Consider the following 16459-nt stretch of genomic DNA (forward strand, 5'->3'; position numbering starts at 1 on the left):
AAAGTCAGAATTGCATATTCATGGAAAGTTTGCACCTGCTGAGTTCACTTGTGAGGAAATGCCTGTCAAAGTCTGTGAGTCAGTAAGAGTGGATATTGGAAGCTGAATTAAAATGGACGAGTGGCTGAAAGATTCGTCTCCCCTGCTTGACTCTCTGTTGCCCCCTGTAGGTGTGGAGGTGGCAGTCTGGGGAGTGTCAAGTGCTGCAGGGTCACAAGGAACAAGTCCGATGCTTCTCGCTGCTCTCCAACTCGCCGGGCGACGCAAGACTGCTGTCCTGGTCCTTCGACGGCACTGTCAAGGTGAAGCTCAAACACACGCACGCTTTGACTGCGTCTCCACCCAGTTTTAGTCCCAGGAACTACGACCTGCGAAGATTAGGCGGACTAATCCGCTGACGTATGAAAGAGTGACATCTGTTTATACACATAATTTTTACCCGCGGCCATAAAACAGCAGATGGAGTTCATCGTGGGTCCGTCTGTCGTATGCTCTCCTCTGTAACTCCGTGTTGATGTGTTGAAGCACAATGAGCAAAACACAAACTGGCTCCCAGCTGCAGACTTTTAAAAATGGTGGTCAGAAACGTGCAGCGCTGCAAGACCCACCCCTAAAGTTCCTCTACTTTTGGAAAGATTCACAGCACTGCAGACTCACAGTCCAGTTAGCAGCAGCTTGAAATCAAATATGAAATAACCTCTCTTTTTTTTTTTTCGCTCACTACAAGATGTGGGACCTAGAAAGTGGCGAGAAGCTGCAGGACATCGAGGCTCATCGGGGAGCCATTCTGTCCTGTCATGTCTCGCCAGACGGATGCCTCTTCGCCACCACCTCTGCGGACAAGACTGTTAAGGTTCAGCACTTACACACACGCACACATACACATGGGGTGAGACATATCTGTTTGTGCTGCCAGTAACAACGTGACCTATTACACATCAGCGTCTTCCCTCAAACCCCCTTCAGAAGTCATTACTTACAGCACGTACACATGGACGCTTTGCTGTGGGTGATATCTGAGGCTTGAAGTTTCCCTGGAAGGGCGGTGAGGGACTTCAGAGATTAGCGTGCGGCAGATGGCCCCGGGCAGGTCAGTCTGTCCTCCTACACCCACATCCAGTGATCATTTAGTCTGACTGCACTCGTGGACCTGCTGACCCACCAGCCTGGCAAGCTGGCTGGCCCGCAACTGACCCACCTCCCTGTCTGGATGTAGTTCTTGCCAGTTTGCGGTTTCCCGGCACCGCTGCGCTCGACTTTGGCCTGACTTTGACTGACTCAGTGGGCTGGAGATGCGGTTGTAACCTTTTTCCGCAAGCAGCTCTAAAATCATCGCTTTTCCTGCTCGCCGTCCACAGGAAAGGGAACGCCACTGCACCGCACTGTGACACCGGCTCCCGCTCAGTGTCATTCATTTTTAAGACCATAAAGACCACACTTCACTGTCCAGTATTCAACCACAGATGACAACCGGTGTGTCCATCATTAGACATAATACACAGCCGCTCTCTCGTGCAATTGTTTAAGCAGTTGAGCTCCAGCCACCGCCACCGAGTTTCACACGGGAATTTGGATTTAGTCGACACTTACTGTAGAGAACAGCCACTGGGTTGGCAGCCAACCTGGCTTCCATCAATGGATGGTAGTGAGAGAGAATGTGTGTTTTATGGATTTGGCAAAGATGATAATTGAGGTGTGTGTGTGCTGTGGGGCTGGTGAGCAGCCAGTCACATAGTCTTTGCTCTCCAGACCGAGTAGGGGCTTTGGTAGCTCAAAAACACACAAACACAAGTCCCCAGTCTCCATCTATCCAGAGGTCAAACCAAAAGGCTCGGCCATGAGTGTTTGTTGAGAACCACAAAAAGGAGGATTCTCTCTCTTTCTGTCCCTCCATTTCCTCTTTTTCCTCCTTCTTCTACTGACCTTCAGATGAATGGGACTTTGTGTGCAGACGTAGTCAGCCGGCTGCCAAACGAAGTGTCTAATTATGAGCCGTGTTATTTTCTGTGCGGCGCAGGATGTGACTGGGGTAAAGAAGGAACACAGGGAGAGGAAGAGGTGGGAGGAAAGAGAGATCAGGGAGGAAGAGAAAGAGAACAAATGGATGAGAGACAGAGAGTAAAGAAGGGAAATCCAAACAAAGCGCGAGAGAGAAAACAGGAGTGAGAGAGCGCTCATTACTGATGCAGCACTGTAGCAACATTAGCTCTGCACTTGGCACCATTATGCGTCCTCATAAGACCTTTTAACGGGTGATGATTGGTTTGAGCAACAGAAATAAACTTTTCTCTAATTATTATTCCCTGGTAATAATTTCTGTGTTGATTTTTATAGTTGCCTTTCATCTACAGTGTATCTCACCTGTGTGACAGAAACAGGTGGCTTCCTCTAAACGTTGAACGTGTGAGTGTTAGGCACTCACTTCATCCTATAGCAATGTGAAATCGAAGGAAATGCATCCAGTACATGCAGATTTTTCCAAATCAGACTGTGTAAAATCAGTTTTTTGCCATCATTTTGAGGCACCTGATTGCTTTTCAGTCCTCCTGATGCATTGCTTTCTGCTCCTAGCTGTGGCACTGTGAGTCCTGGCACTGTGTCCACACACTGAGCGGCCACCAAGACTGTGTCCGAAGCTGCCGATTCTCCTGGGACAGCAGACGCCTCGCAACCGGAGATGACAACGGAGAGATTCGGGTGGGTGTTCAAAACGTTCAGTGTTTTCTCAAAGGTGCAATGTGAAAGATATGGACAGAATTTTGAAGACTTAACAGTACTGATGTTATGTCAAAGATATCTTTGTGTTATGCTGTGGCGATATCTACTGCAGTTAGCATGCTAACCAGCTAGTTGCGGCCTGTCCTGTCTCTTAATACCACTAGTAGTCTCTTAGTATAACTCAGGCATGTATGTGAGCAACTTTTTAAGTCCAATAAATAAACAAAATAAGCTCACAAAATGCCAAGAAGGGAAATATCCTCATATCTGTTTCCCCTATTTTCTTAATATTGGGTGCTGAGTGAGGAATTCAGCCTCATTAGGCTTGTTCTGCTGTCAACCTCAGCAAAGTACCTAAATGCAAAAAGGTGATATGGAGAAGGTGGGAAGTAGAGCATTTCTTAGAGTTATGAGCAGAATGAGGTAGTTAAGAGAAATTTGGAAAGACGATGGAGATAAAGTACAGAGGCTGCGGTGAGAGGTGAGGAAAGACTTCCCGCTGAGCCTCCCGCCTCAAGATGCTCACATCAGGGTGTCCATACACCAAAGGGTGTTATGGTACCGGTATGAGAAGTGATGACAATGCCTTAAACCATCTAATTTTCTGTGCATCACACAAAAAAACGCAATTACACCAGTCAACATTTATTCCAGAGATCCCCCCATAATTACATCTCATCACTCATTTAGATAAAGTGCTTACTAATGCATCATGATTGCTGCAGCGCGCAGAGGGGGGATGAGATGAAAGGAAGGAGGCAGGGCTCCATCTCAGATGACGGAGCAAGGAGATGCAGGAAGGGTGCAGGTTGTGTGAGGAGTTGGGATGAAGAGACCAGGAAGAGGAGGAGATGTCTGACAGTGGGAGGTGAAGGAGAGGCCTTGGGCTGCCAAATTGGATCCCCAAGGCTTTGGCATCTGCACCGCTCATACACAAACACACAGACTCACATATGTACATGAAAGTTTAGACTGTGCGAGAGGCAGAGAGGAAGATGTGGAGACGCCATCCAGCGCTGCTCAGCCTGCAGCCATGAACGGCAGCGCCGCGCCGGCCAACAAGGGGTTAATGCCCTCTGGTGGCCTCTGAGCTGAACCGCTCCATTATCCAGAAATGGGCGAATCCATCAGATCCAATTACATAAAGCACACTGAAATCTCACCCCTGTTTCTATGGAAACAAATGTGAGTCATTCTGCACAAAAGCACGCCAAGTGTTAAATATAGCTGTACGTGTGATGTGTCATTGTCAAATGTGAACAGTTGCGTAACAGCTGCAATCGACATGATGTGGTGAACTGGCGGCAATAGAATCACAAGCCGTCATTTGATTACACACGTGGTGCATCGTGGGTTTTTCATTTAGATTTGCACTGTGCATCTGTGCAAATCTTTTCATTTCCCTCTGTGTTTTCCATTTTATTGAGCTTGAAGGTTCCTCTTGACAAGGTCCACATGTTTTCAGCTTCATCTCACGACCTTCACACACAGATGGTGTATGTTCAGTTGTTTATCTCGCGACCCGAGTCTGGAGCTTTACGCACATCTGACGCCTGAGACGGCCGCCTGTTATCACGTGATCAAAACTCAGACCATGTGATTCAGGCTTGCCTGTCTCCGTGGCAACCGAGCAAACTCCGTCTGCTGATGCAGGCCGCAAAATGGAGCTGATCCGATGCTTGGAGTTCACCAGCAGTGTAAACATACAGTCTTTTAACCTGTGCGTGTTTTATTTGCAGAGGCTGCCATGCTTATTGTTTGTTATTTGTTCGGCTGTCCGTCACAGCTCTGGAGTGTCAAGGACGGCTCCTTGATGAAGATCTGCTCCCGCGACGGTAAAGACGGCATGGACTCACTGCACGGAGGCTGGGTGACTGACCTCCACTTCTCCCCAGACAGCTCTCTTCTGGTCTCGACCGGCGGCTACATCAAGGTGTGTGAGCACGTTGTTGAATGGACTCACAGGGAAGCAGAAGTCACAGTTTTTAGTGTGTTGTATTCTATCTACAGTGTATGGTTGGTGGCACATAATCACCTTTTTTCTGGACATTTAGGTGCATTTTATTTTTGCATCAGAGACCCAGAAACTAGCAGGATGCCCCAAAATATTTACTTTTCAGAGCAAACAGGAACGGTATACAGATTCGTCATATTAAAGCATGTCATGATACATTAGCTCCAAAAGTGGCAGTGATTCTTAAAAATAACCTGGTTAAAATACGACTGTTTTTATGGAGCATTGCTTCCATTCACTAAAGCAGATACAATACAGACGGCTAGTTGGCACCTAAATGCACCTTGTGCATCTTCATGCCCGTGTTTAAAGTTGAGTGAACGCATAAAGACTCACTCCTTCAATCCATTTGCTGTCCTCAACAGTAAATCCATCTGTGTGTGAGAGGGAGAAGTGTTGATTCAGATGCGTTTCAGTAAAAAAACAACACAAAAATGCCCCCCGACATGCACCACTGTTACATTAGCTGGAGGAGCATTGCAGTGGCGCAGGTTTACATAAAGACACTCAATACCTGAGAGAATGATATCAATGCCTCTTCGTGACGTGACTGGAATAGTGTGTGTGTGTGTGTGTGTGTGTGTGTGTGTGTGTGTGTGTGTGTGTGTGTGTGTGTGTATTTGTGTGTGCGTGCAGCTTTGTCTTATTGCCTTTACTTTTACAAGAGATGGGGTCACAGAGCCGACAGTCTCAGCTGCGCTCTGATTGGCTATTTGCTGGGCAATGATGTAATCCTCAGGGGAGAGAGAGCAGTTCTGATCGATGAGGCTTTATTTCTCAGATTACTCCTGATACTGTGTGCGGGGTTGTGGTTGTGCGCGCGAAGACGTGCATGCGCGCCTTTGTGTATACCTTCTTGTGTGGGTCGATGTGGTTGCCACTGTTCAGGCTTTTTATAGACAGATGGCCAAAAACGCATCATAATCTCATCTACGGCAGATTCCTGTTGACAAGATCATAAAACCTGGAAATGAGCTCAGGCATAACGAGGGCCCGACACGTACTTTCTTTTGCTCTTTTTATGCATTTTATCGTGTTCAGAATGAGAAGATTTTCAGAAAACTCTTGAGCTGTCTGACCCATAATTTTTTTTCTCCAGGTAGACGCAGCACACGCAGTTTTAAGGGCCGAGTTAAAGCCCTCGGCAGGCTATTAAAAAGAAAGATGAGGTGCTAGAAAGAATACCAGGCGCTGGAGCATGACATCATATGTGGGAATTAAAGGTTTGAATTCACTGCCTCTCTAACAGGAGGGAGCAGAAGGTCACTGAATCAAGCAAACAAGCCTGCTGCTGAGGATGGAGATGGAAGGGGCCACTTTGGCTGTATTCTAGATTTTGGATTATCTGCTAATAAAGATGGATGATATGGCCAAACATTTTATCACCATAATAATTCATGACATAGTAAATACAGCACATTATATCAATGTATAAATGAAGCCGGTGTTTCTGCTGAGCTAGAAACAAGGAACAGCTCTGCGTTGTGGGAGATTCGCTCATTTTGCTGTCTCACATGCTGTTTCTTGGCCGGCCACAGTCGCTTCCTTTATTTATGCTAAGCTAAGATAATCACTAGCTAGCCTCGCCTTCTTCGTTAGAATACAGACAAGAGAGTGTGATCAGCCTTTGCAGCCAACTCCTGGCAAGAAAGCCAATAAGTATTCTTCCCCAAATATGCAACTATCCTTTAAACGTTCCCTAGTATCAGATGCAGAATGTAGAAAAACAAGCAGTTTTATGGGCTGCAAACAGAAATTCTGCAGAAATTAAGCAAAAAATCCTGCTGTTCCTCAGCTCACTCAACCTGTGCATTTTTTAGAAAGTGAGTTTTCTGTTCCTTAAGACCACTGTGTGAACAATTGGCTGATTTCTGAGCATTTTCACATGGTGGGCATTTGCCACTGTAGTTATTAGTACCTTTTGGTGTTTCTTTGCCATTTACATCTCTTGTTTTGTTGTTTTTTGCAGTAGATTTCTGTCTGTTGTACCCTTTTTAAACCAAATCGTAGCAGCCTTTAAACTCCACTAACACACCCTTCAGTTCGTTTATGATTATGCGTCACACACAGGGCTGCTCTGCTCCATTGAATGCAGCGCTCATCATCTCCGTTACACCGTAATGACAGTCATAATTATTCCGGGAATCCGCTAACAGATCACTTCATTACTCTATTTCGCAGACGTTTTTTTCCTGCTCTCGTGTTGACTTGATGGATCAGCATGTGGACGTGAGGAGCGGTGATGGATTATTATGCCTGTCTTAAAGGGTGAACCCCCCTGAGTCGCGAGCGTTGATTGATTTATCGTACTGCGTGTCGGCTGGACAGCTCTGAGAGGCCATCTTGTCTGTCATTGGTAATTACCATGACAGAGTGTGTACCTCTTATGACAGATAATAAAGCCTGCAGAGTGAGGAAGCGTGATAATAATCTCTCCGTCTATCTGTTTTAATGATTATTGCCAAGACACGTCTGCGTGCTCGTCTGTTTTGCAATCAGCAAATGTCCTGAAACTAAAACTTGGCAATTAAACTCAGACACAGCACTTTAAACAGACTTGTCAGTAAGGAGGATGATATTTAAAAACCCTCTCATACCTTAGCCCCAGCTATGACAACTATCACCGACTGGTACTTCCACACAAATACGAAGCAAGAACACCAGTGTGGTCAAATAAAATATTTACTGACATCTAAAAAAATGGTGGATGGGTGTAATTATTTTTCTGTCAGTCTTGGAAAAAGGCTTGGCAATCGTCTGAACGTCTTCATGAGGGTATTTGGTTTGTATTTATCCTCAGCTGGTGTAAGGGAGCGCTTTCATTATGGAGGATCAGTGGGATTGTATTAAATGTGCGTTTGGATCATAGATGTAGACTGATTGATGTTGAAGTTTGGCTTGAGTACCATAAAGGCTCTGAACAATGGTGCAAACTTTTTTTGTTCTTAGTAGAAACTTCACCACATAACTCAATGATATAATAAAAACCGATTTCCCAAATGAAGATGAAACATAAATATAGTGTTTATTATATGAACTAGCTCCCATTGACTTCACAGACAAATGACCAAATGCAAACATTTCAAATGGCCTCAAACTGTCATGCTTCTGCTTCCAATGCTTAAATAGTAACAGCAGCTTCTAGTCGTCCAGTATTGAAATTGCCAAGAAAAACTGGAAGCTAACAGAACCAGAATGCTTAAAGCTGCACTAATCAATATATTTGGATTAACAGTGGATCAATAGACAGTGGAATGTGAACATTACCGCCTGACGAGTTCCCCTCGGCTTTATGTTTTAGCGTCTTTCAGCTCATTGTTTTAGTTTTACGGCCCAAGGCCTGCAAAGTTAGCAACTATCCAGTAAAGATTGTGGAGCATTTAGCAGCTAAAGAGTCAGATATTTCCCTCAGGAGCTGGTGGAGACCAAAACAGAGTTAAAAGGAGAGTGAGTATTGGGGCTGCACTGGTCAGGTGGTCAGAAACTCAATGCAAATGCACTGACATGTTACCCATAACAGCTTTACAACCACAACAAAATGAATAACGCTTTAAAATGATAAATGTTCCGAAAATGTTGACGTTTTCAGAGCGTGCTGAAGTGTTTGAGAGTCACTGCGTTTAATATCTTCTGATGGCGGGAGGTGGAGGATTCAGGCCACAAATGAACAGCAACATAAAGCTCTAAGCTCCAGTGAATTGCTTTGCATATGCATGAGAACAAGCAGATCAGAAGGCTGTGGCAAATCTGTTTCAGGGGCTATTTGTAAATCACAGCAAGATGAGATTAATTCAGATTATGTGTTAACATGAACACAACCCCTTTAAGCATTAATTACTACAATGATTATTTCATTGATCACAATCTAGATCGACGTACTGCAGTCCTCTTAAAGCTCCCCACGCTAACTGCAGCATATGTTAATGCTCAGCTCCTCGTTGCTGTGACAGTATTCTTTAAAGAGAGTCGTTGGAAGAATACATAAAAATAAACAGCGGTGAGCGGAGAAGGCATGTTTTTCTTATCGTGATGTGATTCAGTGGAGAGTTTTCAGCTATCAGATCCTCTCTGATCGCAGCTCTGAACATCTGAAGCCTTTTCCACAGACGGGCTCAGTGTGTCTGCTCTCGCTGCTGAACTGGATGATGTTGTTATTGGTCGGATAAGAGCAGGAGAAGTGACAGCGGGCGATGTCTCCCATGGTTCACCCGCAGTTGATGGGTTGATATGATGCAACGTGAGGCTTGTAGCATGAGGAGTCCTTATTGTTTGCCTCTTTCTATTTGTCTCTTCGGCTCCCCGTGTAGAGTGATGTTTTCTTGTATGTCTCAGTGGTTTGTTACTTGTCCCTGTCAGCTCTCCTCCTCTAATCATCTCTCAAGATGCTTTTTCTTCTTTCTTTGTCTCTGCCTCTCATGTTCGCTCTGTTTTATCACTCCCTGCCTCTCTGTATGGTCGGGTGAATGGTGTGAGTGTAATTAAAAGCAGCGGGCTATTGTGCGGGGGTATATGTGCTTGTGCAGTCCCCTGTTGTAGGTACTCATGTAGAGGGTCTAATTAAACATTTCTTATGCTTCTTATCTTTCCGCTTTACACAATAAAAAGCATAACATATGGGCTTGTTTCAGTGCATTTAGTTGTAAAATTGTAAGCGTGCATGCCTGCGAGCAGGTGTGTGTGTGTGTGTGTGTGTGTGTGTGTGTGTGTGTGTGTGTGTGTGTGTGTGTGTGTGTGTGTGTGTGTGTGTGTGTGTGTGTGTGTGTGTGTGTGTGTGTGTGTGTGTGTGTGTGTGATGAAGTGGTGTGGTCCAGCCCTCTGAGAGAGGATGTAACATCCTACAACGACTCCCATCAGTCCTCCTTCCTTCTGCTCCAGGTCCTGCCAGAAAACGCTGTACCTGTCTCACACCTGGCCTTGTCTCACACACACACACACACACACACACACATGCACACACACTCTCCAAACGTCGGTGACCCAATCTGTCACAGTGCCATGAAGCACGAGGGGAGGTGGCAGGTGTGAAAAGGCTCGTCGTCACACACGCTCCCAGCAGCCCAGAATAATTCACACCAAGTCATCATGTTGCAAACAAAACCTCAAAGCGCTCAACAAATTTCTTTCTATAAATATTGACAGAGATCTTCATAACTGAGCCTATTTTTATGCCGTCAATGGTCTCTCAGACTTAAAAGCGCCTTTACTGAGTGTGAGAACTGAGTGTCCTTATTTAGCCTTAATCGATACCTCTGGGTACTTTGAGCTTTGTCTATTTAACTAAGCCAGCTGTCAAAAGCCGGACCGATGTGCCACCTCATCAGCAGGGACCGCAGATCTGCTCTGTCCTGCTAATCCTCTTCCAGTTTGATTGGACTCGCTGATGCAACCCTCACGCCGCTTATTGATTTCTTAACAAGGTCATTACTGGTGGGTTTGAATTTTGGGAGCGGAATTCTTTCACCGTGTGGGAAAAACTCTTGATTTTGTTTGTTAACCTTGAACAAAAACCAAACCTCCTCTTTCCTGCTCAGCGGTAAACATCGTCGTCCCGGGCAGCTCTTTGCTTTAACTCATCGTCATGCTGTAGAATGACACCATTGGCGTTTGAATTGGTTCGCCATTAAAAAAAGTGACTTTCACTTGTTACTCTGGGTACGAAGGGAGCGCGTCAGCCATAGTTAGCAGCTCGACTACTTGTTCATATGAAAATCAACAGCTTCTTTCATTTTATGAAAACATAGAATAAGATGATAACCAAACCCATACCAAAAGTTTCTGCCTCCATTATAAACGAATGAATGAATGAACTTGAGCTTTTTCTCCTGATGTTTTCTTCGACTCCCCGTTCCACCCAGACGCCAGCAACGCTCAAACTGTATTACTTTATCTAACATTATGGCTTTGCCTCTTCAGTGGACATGCTTCTTTCGCTTCTCTTATTTCCAAAGTGGTATTGATTGCTTCTTCGTGGAAATTTGGAGACCGATGCAGCGTGTCCCTTGGTGCTGTGGACTCTGAGGAGATCGAGCTGGTGTTCCTGTAAAGCTAGGACAGATGGTGAGACGGGGTTCTTCTTTGCTGCTTTGGTAAAAGCCTTCCTGAAGAGGACAAACATGTCAGTCTGGCCTTTTACTCATTCCACCATCTGCTGCTACAAAAAAAACAACTCTGCTTGAGCTAGTATAGATTCCCAGTCTTCTTCTAAGACTGGGAACAATCTCTGTGAGACGGATCAGCTTTCATTCTCACGTCTGAAGACTTGATGTACTATTTTAACTTACAGAATCATTTTGGCAGTTGGTTTTTGAACTTTCTGCTCATCGTCGCCCCCTTCATGAGACGTCTACAGCCGAGATGTTGTGAGGAAGACTGGCTGACTTACTTTTTCAGTATAACTTGGAAAATGTGTGATACCGCTGCACAGAGCCTCCCGAGGGTTGAATGGAAGGAAGGAATACATGTTCTCACTGTTGTGGAAATATACTGATCTCCACAGCAGCGTTGTGTCACCCTCAGGGGCAGCTCGTGCTTCATTTCAAAGCATTAAAGTACAAACGTGGTGTCAAATGTGTTGCCGGCTCTGTTTTCACTCTCTGTTTTTATACTGTCAGCTGGGACAGGTGCGACCCGACAAGATGATCGACACCACAACAGCAGAGCACACTCAGAGTCTCCATCCATGAGCCACAGACGTTATTGAATATGTGTATTCATGTATTATTGAGTGTGTGTGTCGAGGGCGGACACACCACGTATAAGGAATGGACCGACTTGTGTGTTTAATGGTGTGTTGCAGTGTTTATTGGTGAGCTACTGCCTTCAACTGTTGATCAATGTAGCGTCTTGACAGCCCTGACCTTTCAGGGTACAGAGGTAATGGAGGAAGCTGTTGTAGCTTATTAACTTCTAATTTTGTTCCACAAAATAGGAAACAGTTAAGAGACACAGGTCGATGGGCTCTAGAGTTAAGTGTATCAACTTAGTGTCCCGAAAGCTAACAGGTGAGATAACAGCTAGCAAGCAAGCTGCGTCTGGAAGGTTGACTGTGAGTGACTGTGATTGTGACTGACTAGCGGTGGCATGTTCCTGGCTCCTGGTGAATGAATTCGCAGTTAGCTTCTCGCACTTCCTGCAACTTTTCGTGCCATCGGGCCTTCAGTGTGAATCCTAATGATGTCATGCAGCTCGTATGCACAACACGTTTCTGTTACTGCCCTCTGCAGTTGACAGGAGTGTGCGTCATGAGCATCATGGGTCCTCATGTGCGTGCTAGCAGGGCTGTAGCAGTTCGTGTATTCATATCCATTGGTGCTCGGAAACTTGCAGCCGTACGCTATTTGCAACAGTTTTGGGGACATTGCATAGATTGCTTTCATTTCCTGGAGACTTACCGTAACCATAAATGCTACTTCCCTCACTCTAACCTAAACCTAACCTTAGCCAAACCTTAACCCAATCTTCACCCTAAAATTTAATGATTTAGGTAATGGCCGTTTCGTCCCCATAAGGAAGACGAATCCTCACAATGTGACAGATTTATGTGAGTAACGCACACACACACACACACACACACACACACACACACACACACACACACACACACACACACACACACCTCCAAAGCCTGTATCCCCAGATGGATGGGAGTGTTTGCGATGACAGTTCTCCCCTGCCACCAGTGTTGTCAGACATCACTTATCAGTGAAGCCTGTGATGGAGGAGAAAGGGAGAAACACAATTTCACCTTATCTCACCTTCTTACACTCCCCTCGCTTTCATTCTCCATTTTCCTGTCCTCCAGCTCCCAGCAGACCAGCTCTCTCTGTGTTCTCCTCTAGTGTTGGCTCCCTGTTTCACGCCTTCATTTGTTTTGTGTTTTTTTTCGCTCCGCTGTCATTTTCTTTCTGTCCACTTCGGTGACCCTTGGCTTTAAAGCCGCTCTCCCTCTCTGGAGGCTAAAGCTCACAAGCTTTTTCCATGTTTCTCTCCCTGATGCTGCTCTTAAAATAATGCTTTGTACAGTAGGTTAGAGTAAAGCTCTAGGACTCTGGAGTCTGTCTCCTGATTTCTCAGCCTGAGCCATCATTATTAAGCGCACCCTAACGAGGCCTCGGCGGCTAATGAACCGCTGCAGTCAGCCATCACTCTAAGCGAGATTGAGGCAGGAAAAGAGGGTGTGGAGACGTGATGAAATGAAGGAGCGAAGGTTGCGCTGACCTTCCCTCGAGAGACATTTGATGGACGGAGAATCTGTCAAAGATTAAGAAACAGTTGCGCGGCAGCGAGCGGTTCAGGACTGAGCGAGAAGGACAGAGCGGAGAGCGAGTGCAATCACTTCTCTGAGGGATGGATGGGGTATCAAGCAGTCAGGATTCCTGTATAATGAGATTGACTAAGCCATAAGTAAATGTGTCTCCATTCTCCCTCGCTGGCAAAGACCGCAGTGATTTCTCTCAAGGCTGAACATCAGTCAGTCCAAGTATTCATTAGTCTTTCTCAGACTAGAGTTATGTTACCCCCATCTGCCCCCATCTGAGGTCTTTTTATGTCCCAGAAGTCCTTAATATGACTTGTTGCTTATGTAATCCTTTTGATTTGAAGTACCAACAAAAAGCAGCCCATCAGGAATCTTTTATTTTAGAAACCAGGCATGTCGGAGTCACTTTGCGATGTAGTGTCTGAACAAAGAACACAGACGAAAGGTCAGTCATTGTTTTAATTAGCTGCTTTTGTTAACGTGTCAGCTGCAGTTTGAGGCTGCAGTGAGAAACAGAGCAGCTGTGAAGACCTGCAGGACTCAAATGTGTCTTGTTTCTTTACATGGAACGCATCTTTACCCCATCAACTACTTAAATAAGTGCTTATTCTGAACTTGATGCCACATTTCAAAGTGGGACAGGAGCAACAAAAGTTACATATGTTGTCCAATCCTAGTTGACATTTAGCAGCCACACTGACTGCAGAAGCACCACTTTAGATTTGATGTTTTTTCCTCCTCCGCTCACAGTAAAGCTGCTGTTTGCATGTATTTAAGCAGCAAAGCGCAACGTCACATGAGCACAGATTCACATGTAATCATTTATTAGTTCAAAGTTCTTCCACGCATAGAGAAAAGCCAGTTTTACACTCCAGATTTACACAGTCAGCCTTTCACCTCTGCTGCTCAAACTACGTGTCAACACACTCGCACAGGTCTGATCCTCAGCAGCACACGCTCGCATTCAGGCCCGAGCGGTTTAAGAAACATCCCGACAAGCTTTTAAAGTCCGCTGTGCTGTGAAACCGCCACATTTCCTGACCGGGCTTGACTCTGCACAGTTCACCTTTCATTGCCGTGTCACAGTGTTTTCAGTATGGCTGCCCCTGAGTGCCGTCTATATCTCTTATCCCCTCGGGTGGAAGCGCCAGCCGGCTGCACAGGACAGACCTGCAGGAGACGGTTTGACTCGTCCGATGCTGCAGCAGAGACAGATGAACTGCAGGGTCCAGTTCATGTCTTCACATGGACACAGCTTTAGCTCCTTATTAATAGGGAGCTAGCCGACTTTCATGTTTTTTTATGCTTCAGCACCACTTTGAACAAAATGTTGTATTTCCAACAGCAGTGACTGACTTCCCTCACAGGGTTCATTAACCTTTCAGCAGCACTTTTCTGTACATCGAGTCTTTTTCATTAGCGTGGCGACATAAACACCCTCTCGGCTATTATAGCCGCTGTATGTTGGTTAACAGGCTACTTGCACCCCTTGGCTTTTCCTTTCATTTCGCACCCCCGCCTCCATCACAATTGGTCCAGAGATGGAAACGACACATTTTGATGACTGTCACTTCTGAGAGGGCTTGTATGGAAATGAGGCAGCGTAACAGGGCCACTGCGTTGGTTCAGGCAGCGTTCGCAGTTTTGATTTCATTCAGTGCTTTTCTTCCGTCGTGCTGTTTGAGAAGTAAGCGCCCCGCAGTGCTGCTCCGCCGTAGCAGCAGACCTGCCTCTAAAAATACCTACACACACTCCTTAGGATGCAAAACAGCTCCTGAACGTGCATTTATCTTCTTTTTCTCCGAATCTATCGCTCTCTTTTTTTCATCGTTTTCCCTTTTTGTTAATCCAGACACTGTAAAAAATGCATTTTTTAACACACACGTTCTTCCCCGTGTGCTTGAAATGCAGCCAGAGTAGACACGTTTTCCTTAAGACCTTGAATCTCTGCTTTTGCATTCGCCTCCACACGAGACAAAACACGAGCGAGGAACTTTGAAAGAGTTAAGCTTGGAACGAACGTGGCCTGGTTTCCGTGCTCTTGTTGTCACGCTTGGGGTATAAACACAGGCTGGTGAAATATTTATCTGTCTCTAGGAGGCGGTTGTTTCCCCAGTGTTGCTCATTAAGCCGGGGTTAATTGTCTCTCTAGCTGGAAAAGAAGGCCTTTGTGTGTGCGAATCATACCGAGACGAAATGAGGCAGAGTAGAGATGGGAGATCTGAGATAGAGGGTGAGGTGGAGGGAGCTGGTGATGGCGTGTGCTTGGTAAAATGCGTGGACACACACACAAACACACACACTGACTCTCCCTTATTTATCTCTCTCCTTGTCTTGTCTTTGCTTTAACACTCTTCGTCATAAACTCTTTGGCCCTTTGTCTTGTTTTCTTGACTTCGTTTTCAGTCTTACTCTGTCCGTGAGGCCGTTTTCACGCTGGATTCATTGGCTTGAATCTCCACCTTCCACCCTTCGTCCTTCCAAACCCGCTGCGCTGCTTTCATCGTTGTTTACAGTTGTTATGGTCTCTGGTGCATTCGCAGAATTTCTTTAAATGAGTCCTGAAACAAGATTTACAAATGTGTATACAGAAACTTGCCATTCACATTTAGAAACCCACCCAATTGAAATAAATCTTGAGTAGTTTTACAGATAAATGCAACCTTATTGAAATAAATACATCAGGATCATACATATATGCTTCAAGTTCAAGTCAATTCATCGAATAGCATTTGATTTTGACAGACATTTGCATCAATATGTCTGAAAATGTTGGTGAAATTGGGAGCCTTTATTTACAGATTGTCAAATCTGTGTGCTCAGATCACCTGATGTGTGGATTCTGGGTCAGTTGCCAAGCAACAAGCAGAGACTCCAGGAAGTTAGTGGTCCCGGCCAAGAAATAGTCTGGTCCATACCCACCTGTAAGAGAGCGAAATGTCATTTTTACACTGGTTTTTGTGCTGATTAAACAAAGGAGCGGTTAGTGAATGTTAGACATGATGGTATTTGGATTTTGTTAGCTTTGGTCAGGGCTAGGCTAGCTGTTTCCCCCTGTTTCCAGTCTTTATGCTAAGCTAAGCTCACTATCTGCTCACTGTATCTATGTATTCACCATAGAGACATGTGAGTGGTATCTTCCCTTGGCAAGAAAGGGAAGTATTTCCCAAAATCGATCGCATTGAGCTGAGTCTTGGACTGTGGTTGGCTAGCTTTCTCTGACCCAACGTGTTTTATGTGGATTAACCTCGGTCAGCCTTTGAATGAGCTCCTTATAGCTACAGAGGGAGCAGGTCCTCTTCCACAGAGTCCACCATGTTGCACCGCCATGTTTCTACAGTAGCCCAGAAAGGACAAACCAAACAGTAGTGAGACGGTCTCCAGACCACCTGGTTCAGTGGTCTTCGAGCCGTTTTAAATAGCGTTCATAGCGTCCCAGCGTGAACGAGCTCTTCCTCGGAGCTCATGGT

General features: G+C 45.5%; 1 protein-coding gene across 1 annotated transcript in view; it reads left to right on the forward strand.

Annotated features, from left to right (window-relative positions):
• The window catches only part of apaf1 (apoptotic peptidase activating factor 1), a 43812-nt gene that overhangs the window by 18775 nt on the left and 8578 nt on the right, over positions 1 to 16459 (forward strand). Inside the window, exons 23-26 of the mRNA XM_070992313.1 lie at positions 171 to 302; positions 728 to 853; positions 2572 to 2697; positions 4505 to 4651. Of these exons, the coding sequence (XP_070848414.1) occupies positions 171 to 302; positions 728 to 853; positions 2572 to 2697; positions 4505 to 4651 (531 nt within the window). The remainder of the gene's footprint in view (positions 1 to 170; positions 303 to 727; positions 854 to 2571; positions 2698 to 4504; positions 4652 to 16459) is intronic.

The sequence above is a fragment of the Chaetodon trifascialis genome, chromosome 22, assembly GCF_039877785.1.
Source record: "Chaetodon trifascialis isolate fChaTrf1 chromosome 22, fChaTrf1.hap1, whole genome shotgun sequence".
Lineage (NCBI taxonomy): Eukaryota > Metazoa > Chordata > Actinopteri > Chaetodontiformes > Chaetodontidae > Chaetodon > Chaetodon trifascialis.